Source organism: Lepus europaeus, chromosome 3 (genome assembly GCF_033115175.1).
Source record: "Lepus europaeus isolate LE1 chromosome 3, mLepTim1.pri, whole genome shotgun sequence".
In the NCBI taxonomy this organism is placed as follows: domain Eukaryota; kingdom Metazoa; phylum Chordata; class Mammalia; order Lagomorpha; family Leporidae; genus Lepus; species Lepus europaeus.
This window is the reverse complement of record NC_084829.1, coordinates 51,686,597-51,710,986: the sequence shown is the minus strand read 5'-3', so window position 1 is coordinate 51,710,986 and position 24,390 is coordinate 51,686,597. Positions and strand designations below refer to the sequence as shown.

General features: G+C 36.4%; 1 protein-coding gene across 1 annotated transcript in view; it reads left to right on the top strand.

Moving 5' to 3' along the window:
* Positions 1-24,390, top strand: part of PKHD1 (PKHD1 ciliary IPT domain containing fibrocystin/polyductin) — a 531,849-nt gene that overhangs the window by 338,045 nt on the left and 169,414 nt on the right. The window contains exons 53-55 of the mRNA XM_062186248.1: positions 2,974-3,111; positions 20,247-20,360; positions 23,761-23,848. Coding sequence (XP_062042232.1) covers positions 2,974-3,111; positions 20,247-20,360; positions 23,761-23,848 — 340 coding nt within the window. The remainder of the gene's footprint in view (positions 1-2,973; positions 3,112-20,246; positions 20,361-23,760; positions 23,849-24,390) is intronic.

The following is a 24,390-nucleotide window of genomic DNA, read 5'->3' as shown; positions in this document are numbered from 1 at the left end:
AAAATTTTCTTCTAAGAGGGTATGCCATGAGTACTGAAGGGAGGAATAATATTTTCTATGTACTTGTATTTTAACCAAGAAATATACCTAAAGTGTCTATATCACTGTGTATGTCTGCATATGTGTGGGTGGTGGAGGAGGGGGGGAGGAAACCTTGTAGAAATGAATTTGTTTAACTGATTTTATTTTTTTGCATAATCAGGTTTGATAACCAGAATTGATAGACTGAACTAGAGTTTGGAATAGATAAATAACATTTGTATAGCACTCTTTTTTAAAGTTTATTTATTTGAAAGGCAGAGGATCAGAGTTAGTGAGAGAGAGATTCTCTCTCACACACCCACACCCACACCCACACCCACACCTACACCTACACACACACACACACAGAGAGAGAGAGAGGGAGAGAGAGAGACAGAGAGAGAGAGAGAGAATGAATGAGAATCTCTCTTCTGTTGTTTCACTGGCCCCACAAGGGCCAGTGCTTGATCAGGCGAAGCCTGGAGCCCTGCACTCCATCCACATCCGCCAGGTGGGTGCCAAGAACCCATGTATTTGAACCATCACCTGCTGCCTCCCAGGGTGTGCATTAGTCTGAAGCTTGATCATAAGTGGGATAGAACTCAATTCTATGCACTTTGATAACACTCTTGTTTTTTTTTTTTAAAGTGTTTTCTTTAAGTAGTTTTTCTTAAAGTTATGAAGCCATAAAATGTGTGTTAACCTTACAACATTCTCCAGATATTTCTCTTTTGTCTGAATGTTTGAAATCAGAGATGAGATAGAGATATATTATTTATTATCAGTTTTCCTCAAGCATTCATTTTTGTACCAATTACTAATGAATTCTTTAATTTAAAGTGCCTAGGAATTTGGATTCAATAATCTTGGCAACATTTATGTTGTTCATTTTTGACATCACAATAATGTGTAAGGATTTTTTTTTTTAAAGTGAGTGTTCTCTTTCTTTAAGGAAGTAATGATGGGACAGGAAGAGGTAATTATACAAAGAGCCAGGTCAGAGATAGTTGCCTCCCTACCTATAATAAAATATATGTGTCATTTGAATAATATGTTTTAGTTTTCTGATGCAAGAATGTATAGGGTGTCTTTGGAGTGTGAAAGAGAGAGATTGCTTCTCATGGAGAGTGGTGGAGCCAACATATGGATTGGGAACTATAGCAGAACTCACACTTGCATTGCATCCTGATGGATGAGTGGGTGTTGCTGAAGAGGCTGGACCATGACTATACTTTGAGAATCAACTCTACATCCAATTCAGAGAGAAGTAGATAGTGAGAGGGCATGCAGTATTTATGAACATTGCTTGCCTGGAAGTGTCATACCTCAGCTCTGCTTACATTCTACTAGCCACAACTCAGTCACATTGCTTCATCTAACTACAAAACAGGCTGGAAATGATAGTCTAATTATGAACACAAGAGGAAAAAGGAAGTGTTGGTTTACAAGTTTGTAGTTTCTACTGTTGAAGGGCATGGTTGTTCTTATAACTGAGGAAGCAGGCATGGGCCAGGAAAGACAATTCATGAGAGTTAATTTTCTTGGGTAGTCAGGTCTTTAAGAACAGTAGGGTGGGCTGGCACTGTGGCATAGTAGGTAAAACATATGCCTGTGGTGCCAGCATCCCATATGGGCACTGATTCTAGTCCTAGCTGTTCCTATCCAGCTTCCTGCTGTTGGCTTGGGAAAGCAGTAGAAGATGGCCCAAGTGCTTGGATTCCTGCACCTGCATGGGAGATCTGAAAGAAGCTCCTGGCTCCAAATTGACCCAGCTCTGGCCCTTGTGGCCATTTGGGGAGTGAACCAGCAGATGGAAGAACTTTCTCTCTGTCTCTCCCTCTTTCTGTAATTCTGCCTCTAAAATAAATAAATAAATCTTTTAAAATAAAAGAACCTTTAAAAAGAAGAACAGCAAGGGTGCATTTCTTGCTTGAATGAGAAATGATATTATTTTAAGAAAATAATTCTTTACAATTTTTTTACATGTCAGTGATTATATGTTTGAAATTTAAGCTGAAATTTTAATTTGATATCTTTAATTTGTTACTTAGAATTACAACTAAGCTTCAGAAAGTTACACTTAATACTTTGGCTCACATGAAATATTTACTATTTTAAATGAGAAAAATTTTATTCCTATTTTATTCTGTTTTTAATTTCAGATAAAATCTACGATTATTTTTGAACTTGTATGGAAACTGCGCAATGAAAGGGTAGATGAGGAATAATGGCTTTAAGTTGTCCTTTGAGCTCTATAAGCATGCCATGCTAATGGACAACAGTGCAGATAATGTTAATGTCCTGCATTTCTTTAGAGGCCCCACATGTTTTGCCTTACACTGTTGGAAATGGGGATTCCAGATGGTTTCCTGGTATTGTGTAGGCACTTTAGATCTATTAAATCATTTAACCCCTATAAGAAATCTATAAATAAAGCAGATATTTTTATTATTATCCCTCTTTTACTATTAGATAATGAGGCATAGAAAGATAAGGTTGCTGACCTATGCAACTATAACTGGTAGAGTTAGGGGACTCACCCAAATAATCTTCTTATAGAGGCAAGGTCATATCTACTTTTCTGCACCTCCCTGAAATTTCAATCCAAATCAAATGGACAGATACAAAGGTAGGAAACTCATTTGATTTGTGTGTGTTCGGCAAAGCCTGTTTGAAGCAACCAGTTGGGTGGATAACAATGACTTTTGGCCATAACACTTTATTTGTTAAGCAGTAGAAACACTTATTGATAATAGCTTCTGATCTCCCCACCCCATCTTTCTAGAACCTAACCTTTAGCAGGTTATCTGTAATTTTAGTCACTGTACCTGTCTTAGATAATATTATAAGCAGTTCCTGAATTGCTAGGTGAACCAGGGTAAATCACTGGGAGAGAGAAGGGGATGGGGATTTGTATTTTGGTTACATGCCTGAGCACTTTTTCTTCTTTAGACAGAACTGTCCTGGTGGATACAGATCTTCCAACCCTAAAAGGACTTTATGTGATGGGCACTTTAGAATTCCCTGTGGACCGAAGCAATGTTTTGAGTGTGGCATGCATGGTCATTGCAGGCGGGGAGCTGAAAGTTGGTGAGTAAAAGCACAAGGATTGGGAACACAATGGGAATGAAGCTCTGGGAGAAATGACTCTAGCAAGTTCATGGTATCACCAAGTGGTTTGCTTAATGGAATTTGGGAAAGGCTAAGGCTAGGAGTGAGAGAGTTTACCAGTGAAGCTTTTCCTTGGAGAGCTCTGGATGTGGATAAAGGTGATTTCTACTGGTCCTTCTCACGTGCCCACCATCATCAGACCCTGTTTCTAGTCCCAGGATCTTTGTTGTACAAATGCTGCTCATTTCAGAGTTCCTTTTGCTTTGCCAGATTATACACCAGTTCTCCCTTTTGTTATTTATATCAGAATTTACCCATGACCCATTCTTTCAAAGATATCAGAGGATAGGTTTGATATCCTTTCATCAATTGACTCACTATAAAAACTTCAGTTGCTGTCTTAATAAGGTTCCCTCCAAATAGACCTGAAAGCAAGCCTGATGTGCTAACACTTTATTGGGACAAATGATCCCAGTGACATGACAGTGAAGGGAAAAGGGAATGGAAGGATAAAAGGAGCGAAAGAAAACATAGTACAGTCAAGGAAAACATGCTTAGTTTGCTTGGTTACATGTAATGCTTTGAGAAAAGCCTTATAGAGTCACAACATGTTGGGACAATATGAGGCAGATGGTGCAAAGAGGCAAGAAATTCACTGGTTCCATGCTGAAGCTGTGAACTAACTTACTTCCTCTCTCTCTCTCTCTCTCTCTCTCTCTCTCTCTCTCTGCTCCTTGGGCTGTTAATGGAAGGGCCAGAGATTCAATAAGTTCTAGAAGAGACCCCTATGGCTGGGAAGTGAGATATGCAGCTGAAGTCACAGGACAGGCAGAACGTAGTAGATCTATTGTAATACGTTAGCAATATCTAGTATGATGACTTGCCTAAATCAGAAACAAACAAATACATGAGCTGTTTTAGGCAGACTGTCTACTTGAAAGGGTTGTAGGCAGTAAGTATAAAAGCTCAAATGACATGTACCCTAACCCCTAAGGAACTACTTTTGAATTTAAGAAATCATTCTACTTTCCCCTCTAAAAGATGATTTCAAAAATAGATGTCTAGATATAATAATACCTTATCCCAAAGAAATAAATCTCTGATTGATACAGGAATCTTTAAATATCATTGTTTGATATCATCTGAATTTTAAAACCTCATGGGTGAGATTTCTTTGCCTAATTTTCTGTATGATTCTTAAACCACTGGGAAGAATGATTTCCAAGTCTCTTCTTAACTACTTCCAGTGACAGAAAATTCAAAAATTTCCCCATTGTTTGAAAGTCTATTAAGTTTTTTTTTCTTTTTATTACATCAAAGTCTATCTTCCTATAGTTTTTGTGGGTACAGGTTCTTCCATTCTAGTCATTGCATTTTCCCAAGCATCAAATCTTCTTTCCTTCTAGGGCCTTTCATTCACATTTGTTTCAATCTTCTGTCTTAGGTTATGTAAGTCCTATTACTTTAGACATGGTTCATAATTATTGCTGTTTTTAAATTTTATTTTTCAGGCCAGCGCTGCAGCTCACTTGGCTAATCCTCTGCCTGCGGCGCTGGCACCCCGGGGTTCTAGTCCGGGTAAGTGCGCCGGTTCTGTCCCGGTTGCTCCTCTTCCAGTCCAGCTCTCTGCTGTGGCCCAGGAAGGCAGTGGAGGATGGCCCAAGTGCTTGGGCCCTGCACCCGCATGGGAGACCAGGAGGAAGCACCTGGCTCCTGGCTTCAGATTGGCGCAGTGCGCTGGCCATAGCGGCCATTTGGGGGGTGAGCCAACGGAAAAAGGAAGACTTTTCTCTGTGTCTCTCTCTCATTGTCTAACTCTGCCTGTCAAAAAAAAAAAATTATTTTTCAGTGGATTGTACAAAATAGGAAATTCACAAAAGCAAATATAAAGTTACACAGAAGAAATGAAATGGTTACACATATTTCTAAGAGTAAATATAATGTTTTGATTTTTTTTTCTCAAAATCATTTATTTCCTACACATACAAGTACACACACACTTTCAAGCACAGGATATACAGTTTGATCATCTTTTTGATTATAAATTAACATTGTGAGAATTTCCACAGTTCATTGTTCAAAGGAAAAATTTTAATACTTTCAATATTATATAGTATATACTTGCATGTGAATATATGCATTTAAATATGTATATAATACTTAATAATTTTATGTTGTTAAAAGTCTGAGTTATTTTAGATTTTGCCCTTGTAAGTCATTCCGCAATGAACATTCTAGCAATTTAATCATTGTTAATATTTCCAGTTCCTTAAGATAGACTTCTGTAAGTGGAATGAATAGGCCTAAGGGTAAGAGCATTTTTTAAGGTATTTGATAGATCTTGAAAATTTCATTTCAGAAAGAACATATAAATTTCCGCACCTTCCACATTTCTCAGGGTTGTGAGATCCCTACACTTGTCCTGGTATTGCCTCTAAGCTCGCTATGTTTTGTTCATTCCTCTGAATGCATGAAGCCAGAGTAATAGAACTATTCCCTGGTGGGACCTGACCTATTCTGAACAGGATGACCTGAGTGTGGCAGTTAACAGCACGGCCTCTAGGTCAGATAGTCTGGGATCAAATCCAAGCTGGCCTCCTATTTACTGTTTGACATTAAATGAATCAACCTGTGGACATCTCTGTTTCTTCATCTGCAACATACATAAGAAAAAAACAGAAACTACCTTAGAGGGATGTTGAAATCATTAAACACAACAGCACATACTACATTCTTTGCCAGTCATTGTTCAAGAAATGTTAGTTTATTGGCCAGGGTGCCAACACAAAGTCATGTAATACAAATTGGGTAAATCGCGGAGAATCAAGTAAAAGATTTATTTATCAAATTCCAAGTGGGATGGGGCACATCTCGGGACCAGAAAAGTCGTGTATCCCTACTACCACTTAACATGAAAGAAGAAAGGAAGTCATCATTGGAATGTAGAGGTAGAAGGGGATGTGCTGACCAGACAAAGACATGGCCGTTTCTATGAATGGGATGTGGCACAGAGAGAGACCTATGAGAATAAATTCTGTGACCTTACTTTATTGCTTCCCTCCTGTTTCTTGTTCATACTACCATTTGGCTGCATCCGATCAGAAGTCATCATAAAAGAGAATCCATTAGTGCAGTACGTGTAAGTCGTTAGTAATATGGGAGCACTATTCAGAGTAAAGAAGGGAAGGGTTTGGAAATGGAGATGTCAATAGAAAAAGTCCAGTAACTCAGCTTCCACTTACCATGACTGCTGTGTGATTCTTCAATTAATACAGTCAAAGATTAAACTCACTTTTTTAGTCTGTCATGTCGTACTGTTTGTCCTGTCAACTATATTGTCAACTCTAATTCCTACTTTTTTCCATTTCCTACCTCAAATACATATTTCTACCTTGTATACTTGTGTGGAGCTTATATTGATTTCTCTCGAGTTTTAGAAAAGTTTTTATTTACCTCTCCATTTGATTTCTTCAGTCCACCTTTCCATTCTGGGGACACACCTTTGGATTCTGATCTTTTCCTACCGGATTTATACTATTTGCTGATTTGCTTAATATTCTATAAAATCCTCATATGGTGTTTGTCTTTTTGGATCCTGTTTATTAAGTATAATGATTGCCAGTTGCATCCGTTTTGTTGCAAATGACAGGATTTCATTATTTTTTATGGTTAAGCAATATTATATGGTGTATATATACCACATTTTCCTTATCCAGCCATCAGTTGATGGGCTTCTGCATTGATTCCAAATCTTAACTATTGTGGTTTGAGCTGGAATAAACATGGAAGTAAAAAATGTAATGTATGTTTGTGTGGTATAAAATTATTGTTCTGCATAAACTGTTGAGAGGAAATGGCTTACAGCCTAAATAAACCTAATTGCTATCTTGTAATCACACAGGAAATATTTAGATGTTACATTGTCTTTTCTGTTTCAGTGAAAGAAATTATGAATGAATGAAGAAAAAAACTGTATATGTGTGAAATGGTCATTTTCCCATTCAATTATTGCTTATAGCCATTGTCTATATTCTCATTAAATTAGGGTCTTTTTGGTTTTTATTTAAAGTTCTTATTTGGTGAAGGCTTAAGTGTTTTTGCAGTATTGCAAATTTAAAATATTTTATCTCAAAAACAAAAAAAAAGGTAGAAAGAAGGAGAGTGGGAGGAAGGTAATATCATTATGTTCTTAAACTAGTAACTACAAATCATATGGTATCTGTTAAAAATTAATTAAAATTTAAAAATGAAATTAAAAGAAAAAATTCTATAAAATCCTTATCTAATTAATTGATAGAAATATTTTTTAACTTTTATGTAGTAAATATAAATTTCCAAAGTACAGTTTATGGATTACAATGTCTTTCCCCCCCCGCCCCATAACTTCCCTCCCACTTGCACCCCTCCCATCTCCTGCTCCCTCTCCCATTCCATTCACAATTGATAGAAATATTCAATAAAATTTAGTCCTGTTCTTGTTACAGAAAATTTATTTCAGGTTGGCATCGACTATTACTAAAGTTTTCTTTTGTGTTGTTTTTAGGCTTCTGAGGTCACTTATTACTATAATATTTAACCTGTGGCCTAAAAATCTGTATCTTCACAGAGAAGTAATAGTGTGCCACTTTCCAGTTTTACTTTGTATGTTTCAGATCTTATTGTTAAGTTTCACCACTCCCAGCTGTATTTTTACTCATCACTGGATAATGATGTATTCTTTTTTCCCTGCTTCATCCATGTGTTCCAAGCCTAAAGGTTGCTTATTGAAACCCATCTGCCAAATCCTATGTGTATAATGCCTGAAGGAAGACTTTCAACCCATCTGTCCAATTTCACCACACCCCAAAGAAATCCCAACATGAAATAGATAATAGGACTAGTTAGTAAACAAACTTAATAGATGTGGACATTGGCACGGAGTGCTGCCAGAACATGTCTGCTATCTCATGCCATTTGATCCAAGTCCTATCATTGTGGAATTATATTTTTGGTGGTCCTGCTTTTGGGAGAATTGGTGCTAGCAAATGGTATCAACTGAGTTTTAGTAGTTGCTATTGTAAAAATTAAAAGAATAAGAAAGGAACCTCAATAGCCCGAGACACCAGCGGGCAAGCGGAAAGAGGAGGCTAAAGGGAACGAGGCTTGAAACTCCATGGGGAAAAATTCACCAGGCTAACTAGAAGAGAGAGAGGAAAAAAAAATAAAAAAAAGTGACCGATACGGACACAATTTTCTCTCTCTCCGCTCACCTCTCAAAGGCGAGCAAGACAGAGCAGGCGCCATTTTGGACATACGTCATAAGCAGGGTGACCTCAGGTCTGCACCGGCCCTGAGCCTAGCAGAAACACCTGACTCTGGGGGGAGGGGTGAAATAACAGGAGATTAGCATCTAACTTGGCAACCCGGTGGGAGACTGCAGGAGAATTGGAGCCCACACTGAGGGCAGCACAGATTCCCTGTGTGGTCCGTGGGAAAGAGCTTCTGATCTCTGGCTCCTGTGGGTATATCATTTGCCTGCTAACTACCTCCAATTACGTTCAGCTGTGCGGAATTACTTCCCTTTTAAATCAAAAAAAGAAAGAGAGATTTACCACACCTAAGCTGGGAGTGTCATCCTTGACACACCCTCAACCCTGAGGAACCAAACACAGCTCTCAGTCCACAGTCATCTCAAGCCTCTAAGGCTCCACGGAAAGCAGACAGTCCAGTTAATATAGAGCCATAGTGTAACAAGAAAAAACACCACAGTGAAGAAACCAAATATCTCCAACATGCCAAACAACAAACGCAAAAACCAAGCTAACAAGAACAAGGAAGACACTATGACGCCCCCAAATGAAAAAGACACCCCAATTCAAGATTATGAAGATGATGAGATCGAAGAAATGCAAGAAGTGGATCTCAAAAAATTGATAAGAACATTAAGAAGTTCTCAAAAACAAATTCTTGAACTACAGAAATCCTTAATGGACAAGATAGAAAATCTCTTTTGGTCATGTTTATTAGGGGTTCTATAAGCTTCCTGTACTAAGCTGCCTCTGTCCTTCTCCAAACCTGGGAAATTTTCTGCTAGTATCTCACTGAGAATGCCTTCTAATCCTTTCTCCCTCTCCATGCCTTCAGGAACTCCTAGAACCTGAATGTTGGGTTTTTTAATAGTGTCCTGTAGATTCCCGACAATATTTTTTAGATTTCTAATTTCTTCTTCTTTTCTTTGGTTTGACTGTTTCCTTTCCTGTGTTCTGTCTTCTAAGTCTGATATTCTCTCTTCTGCTTCGCCCATTCTGTTTTTAAGGCTCTCTAATGTGTTTGTCATTTGATCTATTGAATTCTTCATTTCATTATGATTTCTCGTCACTATCACAGTTTCTTGTTCCACTAGTTGTTTCATTTCATTTTAATTCCTCCTTAATATTTCATTTTCATGAGAGAGAATTAAGGCACTGTAGTTAAAGAGGAGAGAATGAATTAGAGAAACATCAGCAAGATAAATATCACTAGAACCTGGTAACCATTTTTATGTGAGGTGAGGTAGAGTTATAGACATGTTCTAGGTTTCAGTTTAGGAGATCTGGGTCATGGGGGAAATGAGTGAATTCCTTTTCCACCACTTATTAGTTGAGTGATCCTGGCAAGTTACATGAGCTAGCTCTACCTCAGTTCCCTTTTCCCTTCAATTAGAGTAAAAGTACTTATTTCACAGAGTTTTGTAAAAATTAAATGAGTTGGTATTTACTACAGTTCTTGAACAGTATAAGGCACAAGGTAAGCCTTATACAGTGGCTCATTAAATACATAGACTTATATGTCTTAAGTTTAAATTTCAATGGAATGTATAAATAGTAACATCTAAAGGAGAAGTAGATTTATGAAAAAATAACCCAGAAGGGAAATTTATACTAAGTATGTCATTCCTAAATGTACTGTATTTAACATATTGAGTAGTCACCACACCAAAAATGAAATTGAAATTGTGTATATAGTCACATGTATTATGTTGTTATAATTTAATAGGTATAGACCATTCTGGAGCAAAAAATGTAACTTCAGACTATAGATACAAGAAGCAGATAGGCCAACAAAGATTTGATCATGAGAGATTTAGACAAGATGAAGTATTAGTGTAAAAGTCTTAAGACAGGAATGTGTTTTGCATAATTGAAAGGTAGAAAGTTAACCATGGTAGCTGAAGAATAGTGATAAACAGTAATGAGTTTATGGTGAACATGATGAGTTTCATGATATAGTCTGGATTATAAGATTGGCAATGTTATTGTCTAAAACAAAAGAACAAAATATGCAAATTATGCTGATAATTGCTATTTTTAGATAGTTTCATGAGTATGGCTTTAACTGTATGGAAATTAAGACCTTCAAACATACAAAAATTCCAGAGGCCTGGATTATAATTCTAGGTTAGCAATTCATTTTTCAACTTGTGAAAAAATCCACTAACAGGACTCTGTGATTATGTGAATCATCCGTCTTGATGCAACTGAGATCCAAAGAGATTATCCATCTGTTCCCAGGACTATGCTCTAGTCAAGATCATGACCAAGGTTAGAGGCTCTTTTAGTTCCCTAAAACACTCTTCCTTTCAGCCTTTCCCCAAAATATACATTTACAATCATCCCTTTCTCCACTTAATAGATTCCAGTGATCTCTTTTAGTCCCTCTACTAACTCAGATTGTTATGACTGTTTATATTTTATTGCCATGAAACGGTATGGTTTCATGAATGTCGATTCTCTATTAAATAATTGACATTTTCAGAACATTTTATAACCCCTGCTGCATAGAGGTCTTTTGATAATATGCTTTATAACTAGTTAATGTATATATGAATGATTGGATATAACTAGGTGGGTTTTTTTTTGGTTAAGCTCAGTGCTTCTTTCTAACACATTCAATTTCCTTTTACTTAAATATATACATCTGTGAGGAAGGAATTAGACTGTGTTTAAATGACTACAACATGTTTATCTTCTCATATAAAAGGATCAAAGTAAGTGTAAAAACACATTGAAAAAGTTGGTGATCTTGTACAAAACTATTTTCAATTTTTATAGTCTGTTAAGGAAAACTGACAAAAATTCCCATCTCAAAGCCTTTTTAATAAGCACTGGTTGGTGACTGTTTTCAGTGTTTGTGTTTGCCCATAAATAGCTGGCTGAACCCATTCTGTTTCTCAGTGTCTCTTCTTAGATGAGATTCTCTTCCCATTTTTTTTTTTTTTTTTTTTGGACAGGCAGAGTTAGAGAGACAGAGAGAAAGGTCTTCCTTCCCATGTTTTAACATGTCCTCCCTAATATCTGTGATATCAGTGATGTTAAAATGCTATTGATCCAAATATTCAATTCAGTGGAGACTATTTTAATTTCCTACTTTTAAAATTTCTGATGTAAATTTTTCTTATAATATGTTATAGAGGGGTTTCAGAAAGGTAACTAGTAATAATGGATTTGTATAATACATTATAAAATAATGTAAAATAATAATAAATAAAATAGAGAGTGGATATTGTGGCACAGCAGGTTAATACACCACCTGAGATGGCTATATCCCATATTGGAATGCTGGTTCAAGTCCCAGCTACTGTACTCTGGATGCAGCTTCCAGACAATTCACCTGGGAAGGCCGCAGATAATGGCCCAAGTACTTGGGACCCTGCCACCTACATGCGACATCTGGATGGAGTTCCAGGTTTCTAGCTGCTTCCAGGCGTTGCCCTGGCTTTTGAAGCCATTTGGTGCATAAACCAGTGTATGAAAGATCTGTTTCTCCCTTTCTTTTACTCTTTCCAATAAATAAATGTTTTAAAATAATCTAAAACTGCATTTATACAAATAATTATGATTATACAAATAATTATATAAATTATAAATTTGTATAGTTTACTTTTCTTGTGAAAATACACTTTTTGTAATAAATATTCTGGTAAGTATTTAAATCTTAACATATCTCTCCTTGACTCCTAAATCAGCAAGACTGCATCACACATCAATGTAACTAATTGTGGATATAGCAGTTCATTGCTCCTTTGGCCTGTCACAATTAGGTCATGTGATGCACTGCCTAGTCACTCAGTAATTACACTAGGAAGTCAGGCCTCTATCCTAAAACTTGTCACATATTGTTTTTCAGGTCTAGTGATGGGTATTTGTCAGCCCTGTCTCACATTTATAGCCAGAAGCCTAAGGTCATCATTAGCACATGGCTTTGATTGTCAGGAAATGAAGTACTCGGTCTATGGAAGTTTCTTTCATTGCTTCCATGATCAAGACTTTCTCAATCCTAAAGAAGAAAAATCCATACCCAGTTTATTGCCTTCCACACTGACAGTTCTGTAAGGTTCATTGGTTGATTAAGTAATAAGAAGGAGACAAACCTGAGAAAAGTGTAGATTAAAACATATCCTGCAGCCTAAAGCCACAACACCCAACAGTCACATCCATTCAGCAGCCAGATAAAATCTTGTGTGTGTGCTGTTTGTTTCAAAATAATATATTGAATAAAAATATGTCAATGTCCTCTTCCACATTTAACTACGATTGGAAAATAATACAAATACCTACACATGTATTGTGTAAAGATGAGTGTAAGTGTACATAGATACCTGCAAAATAGGTGGTTTGTAAATTAGCTAATGTGGATCATATGTCAGCAAATCAGGTTGTTGGGGCAGGCATGGTGGCACAGTAGATAAAACCACAGTCTATCATGCTGACATCACCTATGGGCTCTGATTCAAGTCCCTGCTGCTCAACTTCTAATCCAGTTCCCTGCTAAGGGCCTGAGAAAACAGCAGAGTATGGCTCAAGTGTGTGACCCTTGCTGTTTGTGTGGGAGACCAGGAAGAAGCTCCTAGCTCCTGGCTCAGCCCTGGGGCCATTGTGGCCTTCTGGGGAGTGAATCAGCTGCTAGAAGATCTCTTTCTCTCTCTGACGCCCCCTCTTCTCTGTAATTCTTATTTTCAAATAAATAAATTCATCTTAAAAAATCAGTTTGTTTCCACTGACAGTTCTCTAACGAAACTAACAGTTCACTTAAAAAAAAAGTGACAACAAAGGAATAAGGTGTGTAAATGTCATTACTTAACTATAAGGGCAAAAGTGTAAAAATTTTGGCCTTTACAAATATTGATAACATGAGCTCCAATTTCTGTACTTGGAAAGTCAGTAGTGGGCTGACAGCCAACAGTAAGATCGGATGTATTTTTAAATGAGATTAAACATGGGAAGATCTGTTTATTTGCTCATGGATAGCATTGTCTGAAAATTTATATACTTTTAAATTTATATTTAAAATTTATATACTTTTAAATATGTATGAATATTTTAAGCAAAACACCATACAAATCAAGTTTCTTCTCTCTCATGGGCATCAGTAAGTCTCTAAAATAATTATCTCTACTTTAATATCTTAATATTTGCTAAATCAGTGTTTTCCTAAACTGTGTTTTTGACATAGGGACCTCTATAATAGCAATATAAGGCTCTTAGACTTCTACTTAGTTGTTAAAATAATCAATATTAATTAATTAATAATAAAAATGCAAATTTTAAAATCTGTTTTTTTGTTTTAAATGTTGGTATTTTCTAAATATTTTATTTATACTTTATTTGAAACACAGAAGGAGGGAGACAGAGAGAAAAAAAAAATCTTGCAGCTGTTGGTTCACTCACCAAATCTCATTACTTTCTACAAAGAGTTTGCCTTATTTTTCTTAATTTCCAAACCTAAAAGTTAACTTTGAAATCAACATATCTCCATTGTTACTACTATTTTTAATACAATTACTACCGAGAGTCAACATTTTTAACAGCATGTGGTATATACACTGTGCTGTGTGCTATTAACATGCACCAAATCATTTAACCCTCACAAAAACTGGGTGCTGTTTTTGTTCCTATTTTTCTATTGAGAAAATCAAGGCTTAAGGAAAGGAAGTAATTTGCTTAACCCTGTCCATGGAGTTTAAGGATACATGCCTCAAATGGTGAATAAATAACATTTTAATGTTTAATATTCTGAAAATGATAGTCCTCATTAGTAATAAAAAATGATCAGACTGAATAAAGTCACTCTATGAAGGCTAGACATTGTCACTTGATGATGCCTACTGACTTTTTAAAAGCTTACTCATTTGAGAGGTAGAGTTACAGAGAGAAAGAGGAAGACAGACAGAAAGGTCTTCCATCCGCTGATTCATTCCCCAAATGGACACAATGGCCGAAGCTGAGCAGATCTGAAGGGAGGATCCAGGAGCTTTGTGGATCAGCCCCAAATGCCTGGGCCATCTTCCACTGCTTTCCCAGGCTATAAGCAGAGAGCTCAATCAGCCAGAACACTAACCGGCACCCATATGGGATGTGTCAGAGTGCCAGCCCCTTGTAAGCAGCTCTTATTGCACTGCATTGCAAGTCCTTTCCAGCCTTCATTTATTTTCAGGTGGAATTGGTTCTATTGGGGTGGGATATTTCTAGGGATAAGAAATTCAAATATATAGCTGAAATTAAAAAGTAATTTAGAGTAAAATGTGTGTCATATGTTAATTGGTTCAGCACTACTTGCCAGTTTGGGCTTAACAGTTGGAATGTTGTGGGGGTCCTGTTTTGGAGAAAATTGCTGTAGTAGAACATGAGGAAATATTTATTATTTGGGAGAAACACAACTTCCAAAGTCATCGCCATATAACCTACTTATGAGAGCAGGAGACAGGTGTAAAATTGATTTTAGGGGAAATTTCTTATTTTCAATGTATACTCATAAAATTTCAAAGTTAACTCATGCAAAATACAAGTTATTTAAAAATATAATTTGTTTCTTTAGATTCAGTGAATAGTACATGAGCAGTTATTCAGGAGGCATGCCTAAAATTTTGGTCAGTTTCCATTCTTTTGATCAACAGAAATTTACTAATCAGTGTTCTTGGAACTTAATAGCTATTTAAATACATTTTTATTTTTGTGAAATTCTGGCCAACATGTGCAGAAAAGTTTTATAAAACAAAAATATATAGCTCAATTAAGCATTTTAAATATATTCTAGTTGTTATGGGATGAGATCTATTATTGCTTAAATTTTTACTATTTCTAATGAGATTAAGCAATTTTTATTTATTTCAGAAGATCTTGTTGGGTGAAATAGCTGTTATTTTACCCTTTTTAACGATTAATTGATGAATGATTTTATATTGATTTATTAGAGTCATTTGTATATTTTGGCTCGTATTTTATTGGTTACATGTATTACAGATAATTTTCCCCATGCTGTGAATTGATTTTTCACCATCTTGAAGATTTTTTAAAAGAATTATTTGAGAAGTAGAGAGCTAGAAAGGGAGAGAGAGAGCTCTCACACATTGGTCACTTCCCCAATGGCTCTAAGAAGTCTTCTGCCAGGTGGGGGATGGGGGCTCAAATACTTGAGCCACCATTTTCTGCTTCCCAGGAACACTGACAGGGAGTTGGATTGGAAGTGGAGTAGCTGGGATTCAAACTGGCACTCCTGTATAGGATGCAGGCATCACAAGCACTGGCCTAACCAACTGTGACATATTGCCTGCCCCTCCTGCCATGATGCTTTAAAAAAAAAAAAAAAAGCCAGAGTTGAGAGAGAGAGAGAGAGATCGTCCATATTTTAGTTTACTCCCCAGATGGCCCAACAGCCAGGTCTGAGCCAGGCTAAAGCCAAGAATTTCATTCAGTTCCCCATGTGAATGGCATGTACCCAAACACCTGGACCATATTCTGCTGCTTTTTCCCAGGCCGTTAGCAGGGAGCTGGATCAGAAGCTGAGCAGACAAGACATGAACTGGTGGGTGCCAGTATCTCAGGCAGTGGCTTTACCCTCTATGCACAACACCAGCACCCCTTATGATACTTTTAATAATTGTATAAATGTTTGTTTTAATATAGCTTGTTTTTAAAATATTTTCCATTTTATGTAAATAAGCCAAGCTGTTAGCTGGCTACCTTTTAATTTAATTAATTCATTAATCTGAGAGGCAGAGAGAGAGAGAGAGAGAGAGAGAGAGTGGAGTGAACTCCTACCTTGTGACTCACTCCACAAATGCCTTCAGTGGCCCCTGACTGAAGCCGAGGCTGGGAGCTGGAAGTTCTCTGCAGGTCTCCCAGATGAGTGGCAGTATCCCAATTATTTGTGCCATCACTGCTGACTTCCAGAGTAGAACCAAGTATGGAACCCAGGAACTCCAATTTGAGACAAAGGCATCTTACCCAGTAGATCAAGTGCTTACCCCTGAATTGTACATTTTGATTGGATTATGATCAGAAAGCATATGCTATGTAATCAACATCCTTTTAAGTTTGTGAAGCTTGCTTCATGATCATCATATAATCAATTTTTATAAATGTCTTGTGCATCCTTGAAAAGGTTATGCATTCTTTGTGAGTTTACTTTTCCATCTTTCCTATCTTGTCAAGTTTGTTAATTGTATTATTTAAAACGGCTGTGCCCTTAATATTTTCTGTGTACTCTGTGAGAGGCTGTGTTGACTTTAATATTTTTATAGACATGTTTATTTTTCCACAAGTTTTTTAGATTTTTACTCTATATAGTTTCATGTGAAGATGCTAGGTGCATATGGGTTTAAAATTGTTATATCTTACTCTTAAAGTGAGTTTCTTTATTACTATAGAGTGTTTCTCTTTATTTCAAAATGTTTTCTGCAGGAAAGTTGATAAATATTACCTAGGTCACAATTTCTGGGTAAAATATTTTCAAGTTCAAGTGAATTCTTCTGGCAACACCCAGTTTCATTCAGAGAAGGAGACAATGAGGCAAAAACACTTACAGTACAGTTTTCGAAGTATGGAGGTAAATCATAGCATGTTGTGACTGTCATGGAGGACCACTTACTGCAGAGTTAGTTGATGAGGAAGGATCTCCAAAGGGTGGCGTCTGAACTGGGTTTGAAAGTACATGAGTTAGTTGTGAAGAAAACGGGACTGGCAGTGTGTCAGGCAGTGAAAGCAGATACAAAGAAGCACATGACCTGTTTAGGGATTTGTGTGGTTCAACAACAACAACTACAGCAACAAGATTAGAGAGAGGAAGGGATTCTAAAAGGACAAAGGTGTTCTGTTTACTCTTTTAAATGCATACAATTAGAAATAAGTACAACTGCAGTGAACAGCATTGGGTATTAATCTTTACCCATATTCCATATAGCAGACAACTTCCTTTAAGTGAAATTACTGCAGCAAGGGCATGGACATTTTTGTGTTGAAAGGGGGTCACCTAAGTTTAGACCATAGAAAGCTTTTAGAAATAACTTACAGTGGGGCCAAGTTTTGAGGGACGATTAGGAATCAGGAAAAAAAAAACAAGGCTGAGGCCCTTCTAAGAAAGTTGAGGGAGTGGTCAGAGTTCCCATTGGGTTTGCTTAGTACAAGCTGTGAGGAGTCATCCTGATACAGGGGCTGAAGTGTAAGCTATGTCTCTATTTGCTTCCATCAAAGAAGTTTTGTAATAAAACAATTAAAAGTCCTTTGAATCTATTCTTACCTATTCAAATTCATGGAATCCATTTGTATCATATTCCCCATACCATTACAGTAGTTACCTTTCCTATACCAGAAGTTATTTTCTTCCATCTCCCCGGGAGATTTTAGCATCTGGAACATATTCTACTCCAGTTCCATTGCCCACAATAGTAGCCTCCCATTACTCCTTTCCTATTCTTCCATATTCACATGTCCTCCGTGATACTTATGAAATCTACAGTCCAAATCCACCACTTCATAGCTGTGTAATTCCTGACAAGTTACTTAAGCTCTCTTTGCCTCAGTTTTCTCATGAGAACCTCAGTAATATTGACTGTGGGGTTATGAGAATGAAATAAAAATATACATTTAAAAACGTATGGAATGTCTTTGCAGCCCAATGAAAATTAATTTTCCCTCCATTATGAGTATATAAATTCATTAAGTTTTTGACCACTTGCTACAGGTGAGACCAACTAGCAGGAGGCTTACAGCTTAGACTAGTGATAAACAGTGCTCCTAGCATCTTCTTTGGCAGGTGGCTATTCCCATTTAGGAGCAAAACACATACTGGAGAGAGTGCCTCCTCTTTCTTTGATTGCTGGAGTTGAGAATAAAATGAGTATCTCAGCCTTGAAAGCTTCCTGTTCCCCAGCTTTTATGAATTTAAGAAGCTTTGCATTTTAATGTTGAAGTAGCTTGGCTTTCCTTCTCAACTCTGCTTATTTCTACCTGGCTTCTAGTCTCCATCTTTTCCTTGCCCCTCATTATAGAAAAGAATTGAAATCCTGGTCATCTGAGATACCGAAAGATCATGGCAGGCTGACTAATTTTGCCCAGGCTTTCTGTGAAAGCTCCACATGTGCTGTAGTTTTGGGTTGCATAATTGATTTAATCTCTGATTTTAAAAGAATGCTGAACTCTTTTTGTGGGACTCTGCATACATTTCTCTAGGGCAAAAACTGTCCTACTTTTTTCTCTCTGGTATCTGTTTAGTGCTAGGCCATTTTTCCCCAAGACTTTAAACTACCCTCCGTGAAATAAATGAAATCACAGTTGGAAAACAGCTTACTGGACAGACTTATAACCGCAAGATAAGAGTTACACCATACACATTTGCTTAACATTCTCCCCCTCCCCTGCTTCCCTTCTTTCTGCTCTAGCACATCTTTGTTTTGGCTAAGAGGAGACATTAGTCTCTCAATTGAGGCCTGGCATTACCTACACAGAGCAGGGGCATACCTTAGCGGCTTATTTAAGAAACACAGGCTGTGGGTTCTGATCCTTGCTTGCCCATTGACCTGTTTTACGACTCCAGGCAGATTTATTTCCTCTCTGAACCCTGCTTCCAACAGTCCCTTCTAGAATAATGTTTGTAAAGCCTGGGCTATTAAAATAGGTACGTAGCAGCTTCAAACTCACCTTGAATCTTTGCAGGGGGATTATTTTGGGCTGCCCTAGAAATTACTTCATTTTTGGTATTGTTTTCAGAAATTTCTAAACTGGAAAGTTTTGTTTCAGAGCATACAGATTTTGTGAGCCTATTTGACCTAGTATATAATTTGGGGTCTGTTCAGTTACTCCTTAAACATTCTTTGTAATAGTTTCTGTGCTCTCAGATGCATATTCCAAAGAAAATAGTCTTCCTTAGATCCATACTCATTAACACTGTTTCAGAATTTTCCCTGAACAAGTCTCACACTGTAAAACTGACAGACACCATTGTTTACATTAGCAGCATAAGATCAGAAGTCATTCCAAACTGCTGTGGGAGTATCGTAACATTATGTCTTTAAGCTGCTAACAGAATTTAGATTTAGAATATGACCTACTACTTTCTTAATGAAACACACCAACTAGATCTTTCTTCAAATAGATTTTGTTACTTATTGGATAAATTTAGACAAGTCCCTTAACCTCTAATATCCTTTATGTATAAATATTTAAAACTTGGATCAGAATCATACTTATCAGGTTCCTTGCAAGGATTAAATGCTAAAACACATTAAAGGAATTTGGGAATCAACTAGCCTTAGTGTATCAGCCAAGTATTTTGCTGTAATAATGGTGTACAACAAACAACCCCCAAATCTCGGTGGTTTTCAACAACAAATATTTGGGTTAGACTCAGATGGACTTGGCTTCGACTTGTGTGTTCTATCCAGCTTTGATCTGTAAGTCTCTTCATTCAAACCCTATAAGCTCTTTGAGGAATTCTTCTTTCATGGCAGCACACATCATTGCAGAGACCTGGTAAAAACTTGCCAAGTGCCTTGAAGCATCCACTGGGAACTGGCATTAATATCCCTGCCACCCAAATTTCATTGGATAAAACAAGTCATATGGCCAATAAACATTAGGAAGTCAGGAAACCATGATGTGCGCTAATGAAGAAAGAAGAGTGAACATTGCTGAGCAGTAATCTGGTCTCCTTCAGAAAATTATACTGAATCATGTTTTTCCCCCAATTCTGTGACTATGGTCTCTGTTGCATGTATTCTACTTCCTAGCATCAACTTCACACTTCTGAAATTACATCACAATTTGTATCTCTCCCTCTTAATTTCAAATTGTGTTGAATGATATACTTTTCTTTATAAACAGGTACTTTAGAAAATCCCCTACAGAAAGAACAAAAGCTTACAATTCTCCTTAGAGCCTCAGAGGGTGTCTTTTGTGATCGTGTCAATGGAATTCAGATTGACCCAGGAATAATTGGTAAGAGTATGAAGTAATTTTTATTAAAAAAATAAGTAAGCGTGTGTATATATGTGCTTGTGTGTGTCTCATAGAAATGTCATTCATAGATTACTTACTAAATTCCAGGCATTCTTCTAGATAATTTATTATTTCCCCTACTAGGTTTTCCGTGAGCAGTGACCATTTTATGGAAGTCATAACTCAGATTTATGTCAGCACTGTGGCATAGTAGTTTAAGCCACTGCTTGCAGTGCCAGTAGCATAGATAGGAGTACCAGTTTGAGTCTTGAGTCCTGGCTGCTCTGCTTCCAATCCATCTTCCTGCTGATGTTCCTGAGAAGACAGCAGAAGATGGTCCAAATACTGAGGCTCCTGCTATCCATGTGGAAGGCCAGGATGGAGTTCTTGACTCCCAGTTTTGGCCTGACCAAGAATAGGCTGTTGTGGCCATTTGAGGAGTGAACTAGTGAATGCAAGATCTCATTCTGCTCCCCTGACCTTCCTCCCCACCATTGCTCTGCCTTTCAAATAAATAAACAAAGCTCAAAAAAAGCTAAGACTCGGGGATGATGAAAAATATGCATAAGACCACATAGTTTTCTAGTGACAGAATGTAGATTTATAAACAGGTTATTTGGACTCCAAAGTATGTCTGAAGTAAGAGTCTATCTACCTTGTATAACCATGATGTAAGTAAGAGCTTCAAAATAGCTCAGTTTTAAATAAGAAAAGAATGATTATTATATTTTGAATACTCTATCACTTTTTCTTTATGATAATTGCTAATTTTATAAGTAAAGAGGGATAACCCTTTGTATGAAGCAATTTCCCTTTAAGAATATTTACATTTTAAAAACCTGATTCTTTTGTTATTTTCTTTCCCTTTGATTATAATTTATCACCTTTTAAAATATTATATTGTTACATACCTTGAATGTATTAAACAGATAGAATATTGACGTCAATGGATTCTCTATAATATGCACTATTGTGTTGAATTTTTTTAATTTTTTTTTTAAGTTTATTTGACAGGTAGAGTTATAGACAGTGAGAGAGAGACAGAGAGAAAGGTCTTCCTTCTGTTAGTTCACCCCCCTAAATGGCCACTATGGCTGGAGCTACACCAATCCGAAGCCAGGAGCCAGGTGCTTCCTCCTGGTATCCCATGTGGGTGCAGGGCCCAAGGACCTGGGCCATCCTCCACTGCCCTCTGGGGCCACAGCAGAGAGCTGGACTGGAAGAGGAGCAACCGGGACTAAAACCCAATACCCATATGGGATGCCAGCATCGCAGGCGGAGGATTAACCAAGTGAGCCACAGCACCGGCCCCATGTTGAATGTTTAAAGTGATTCACTTTGTCTTGTGGCAAAAGAGAAAGGATCGTCCTATTTGAGGTTTCTGTACACCATGGGATAGAAACTTAATATTCATCTACGCTCAGCAGCTTCCTCTCTGCATTTCAGTACTCAATAAAACAGAAAATAATATTTGGACAATAGTTAACTTAGCTATCTGACAAATAATCATTGCTATGTAATACTTTGATAGTGTTTTATAATTTCTGAAGATTTTTTTCATGCATGTCATTTATTTTATCTTCCCAATAATATGAGATTCAACAATTTAAAAAAATTTCCAAGTTGACAAAGTAGATGGATCACAACAGAAATGTTCAATCTCTTTTTAGCTATGTAGTAGCCACTCTGTTTTACTGCAGTGGTTATAATGGATCAAATATTCTGTTAAGGATTTCCACAGAGGCCTTTCCTGATCCCTGAACCCAGCCATATGATCACATTAGTGCTTTTGAAAACTTTTGTTACCAGACTGAAATAAAAAACAGAATATTTGTTTCATTGCATGCTTAAATTTTTATGGTATCATAAGTAAATGATGGATTTTAATTGTTTTAAATCCTTTATAATCTCCTTGAAACAACTGAAAAATGGTGTCATTTTTCAGTAATCCTTTGATGATTGGAAATGACCAATAAATTTGCTTTTCTGGTAAATTGAATTTTCTGGATAATTCAAATTTAAGGACGTGAACTGCTTTTTGTTATCAACGTTGTTGGAAATCTCTCTAAATTGCTTCAGGATCCTTATCTGCCTAGGTTACTTAGCCTATAATGAAAAAGATGGATTTCATTTTTTTTTTTTTGTGGATGGAAGAAGATGATAATGATGGTATCTTGTGAAATATGTTTATAAATTATGATTATGGAATACTGATTGCAGAATATGTCCCAAAAGTGGGATTTTTTTTAATAAACATTAACACCAATTTTAGTTTTTTCATCTTATAACCTTTTCCTGTATTTGGGTATGGGAAAATTGTATATATATATATATATATATATATATATAGTTAGATTCTAAATAATTGAGATTTTTTTGAGTCCATTTTTATGTAAACCCAAGGCATATTACTTGTGCATTAGTAATATTTAAGTCTTTCATTTGTGCTTTTTTTTTTGCTGAAAATTGTGAAGTTTTGAGATAATGCCTTGCAACAAAATGCAATGTCTCCATCTATGAATTTGTAAGCAATCCAAATGGGTGCAGATAGATAGTATAGAAATTCTATTCAAATATATGAATATATTCATATACATGAGCATACTTATTTATCTGAAATAATAAATATTATCTAAAGCTATCTAAATAAAATGAATATACATGTGTTGGGAGCACATGATGACATTTTAGTTTTACTGCTGAGTTTCATGGTCAAAACATTTTTAGACCACTAGACTATGAAGAATTATGTTTAGTATGGTTGAAAATGGCAATGGAATATGTAAGAGGAAAGACCTGGAGGAATAAAACTGGGCTGCATCAAGCATGGCCCTCGTAAGACTTTAATTTGCAAGTCTGAAATAAATTATATTTTGAAATAAAGGACGTAGAGATCTCTCTCTTGATATCTGTAATAAGACAAAATATTAAGTCCAACCACGGAAAACAAAGCTAATAGTAACAAAGCCCTATCCTTAGGAAATAAAATTATGCATGCCCCTTGGAGAATCTACTATATAACATAAAATATCAAAACCAGTTAACTTCCCACAGAATTGCAAATGGTTTGGAGTCACTTATAGGTAGGAGGAGGTACTTTTTCAAATGTAACTAGTTAACTATTACAGTGGTTCTTTTCCCCAGCTTTTAGATTATTGTCATGTGGTATAGCATTCGTTTCTTTATAGTTTTTGAAAGAATACTATTTTTGGTCATGTGTGATATATATGACCTCTTGTAAAATAGAGCACTTAAATATTCATTTTTGATAAGATGGGCTCCTTAATATACAGATTCTATATCACATTTTGCACAATTATTTATGGAATGAATTTCACTTATCTGACCTTAATTTTTCTGAAGGATTTTCCTGTTCAACCATTGCTCTTTTTATTTTCAGGGGTTTATGGGAAAGTTCAGCTTCACAGTGCTTATACTAAAAAATCCTGGACACATCTTGGAGCTGATATTGCCTCAGGAAATGAAAGGTGAGGAATGAAACTAAGTTACGGCTATACACACACACACACACACACACAAGATACACACACACCTATATATAGTTTAACATCTTATTGAGGCTTGCTATATAAGATATAAAAAATCCCATAACATAATAGAAATAGAAACATGCAAAAGGAAGTGGAGAAACATAGTTCATTGCAAGAGTAAATTTTAGATCATATTTTTTTTTTTTTGCTGTCAAGTAAATCTCAAAAAATCTGAATCCTGTAAGAAATGAATAATCTGAATTGCAACTGTGTAGACAGATGTAGAAAGATGTAGACAGAAGCAGGACAGAAATGATAAAAAGCGTATGAAAGATCTTATTAAATTCAATAATGCAGTAAAGAACAGAAGCAACACTGCCTCAAACTGAACAGGTGGCGTGAAGAACCGATTGATGTATATCTAGTGCCACTAGAATGTAGAAAGCAAAATAAGACAATAAAACTAATAAATGATAAGATACTAGAAATAGAAATATACAAATGGAAAGCTACATATAGGTAATCGTTCTTTTCAATAA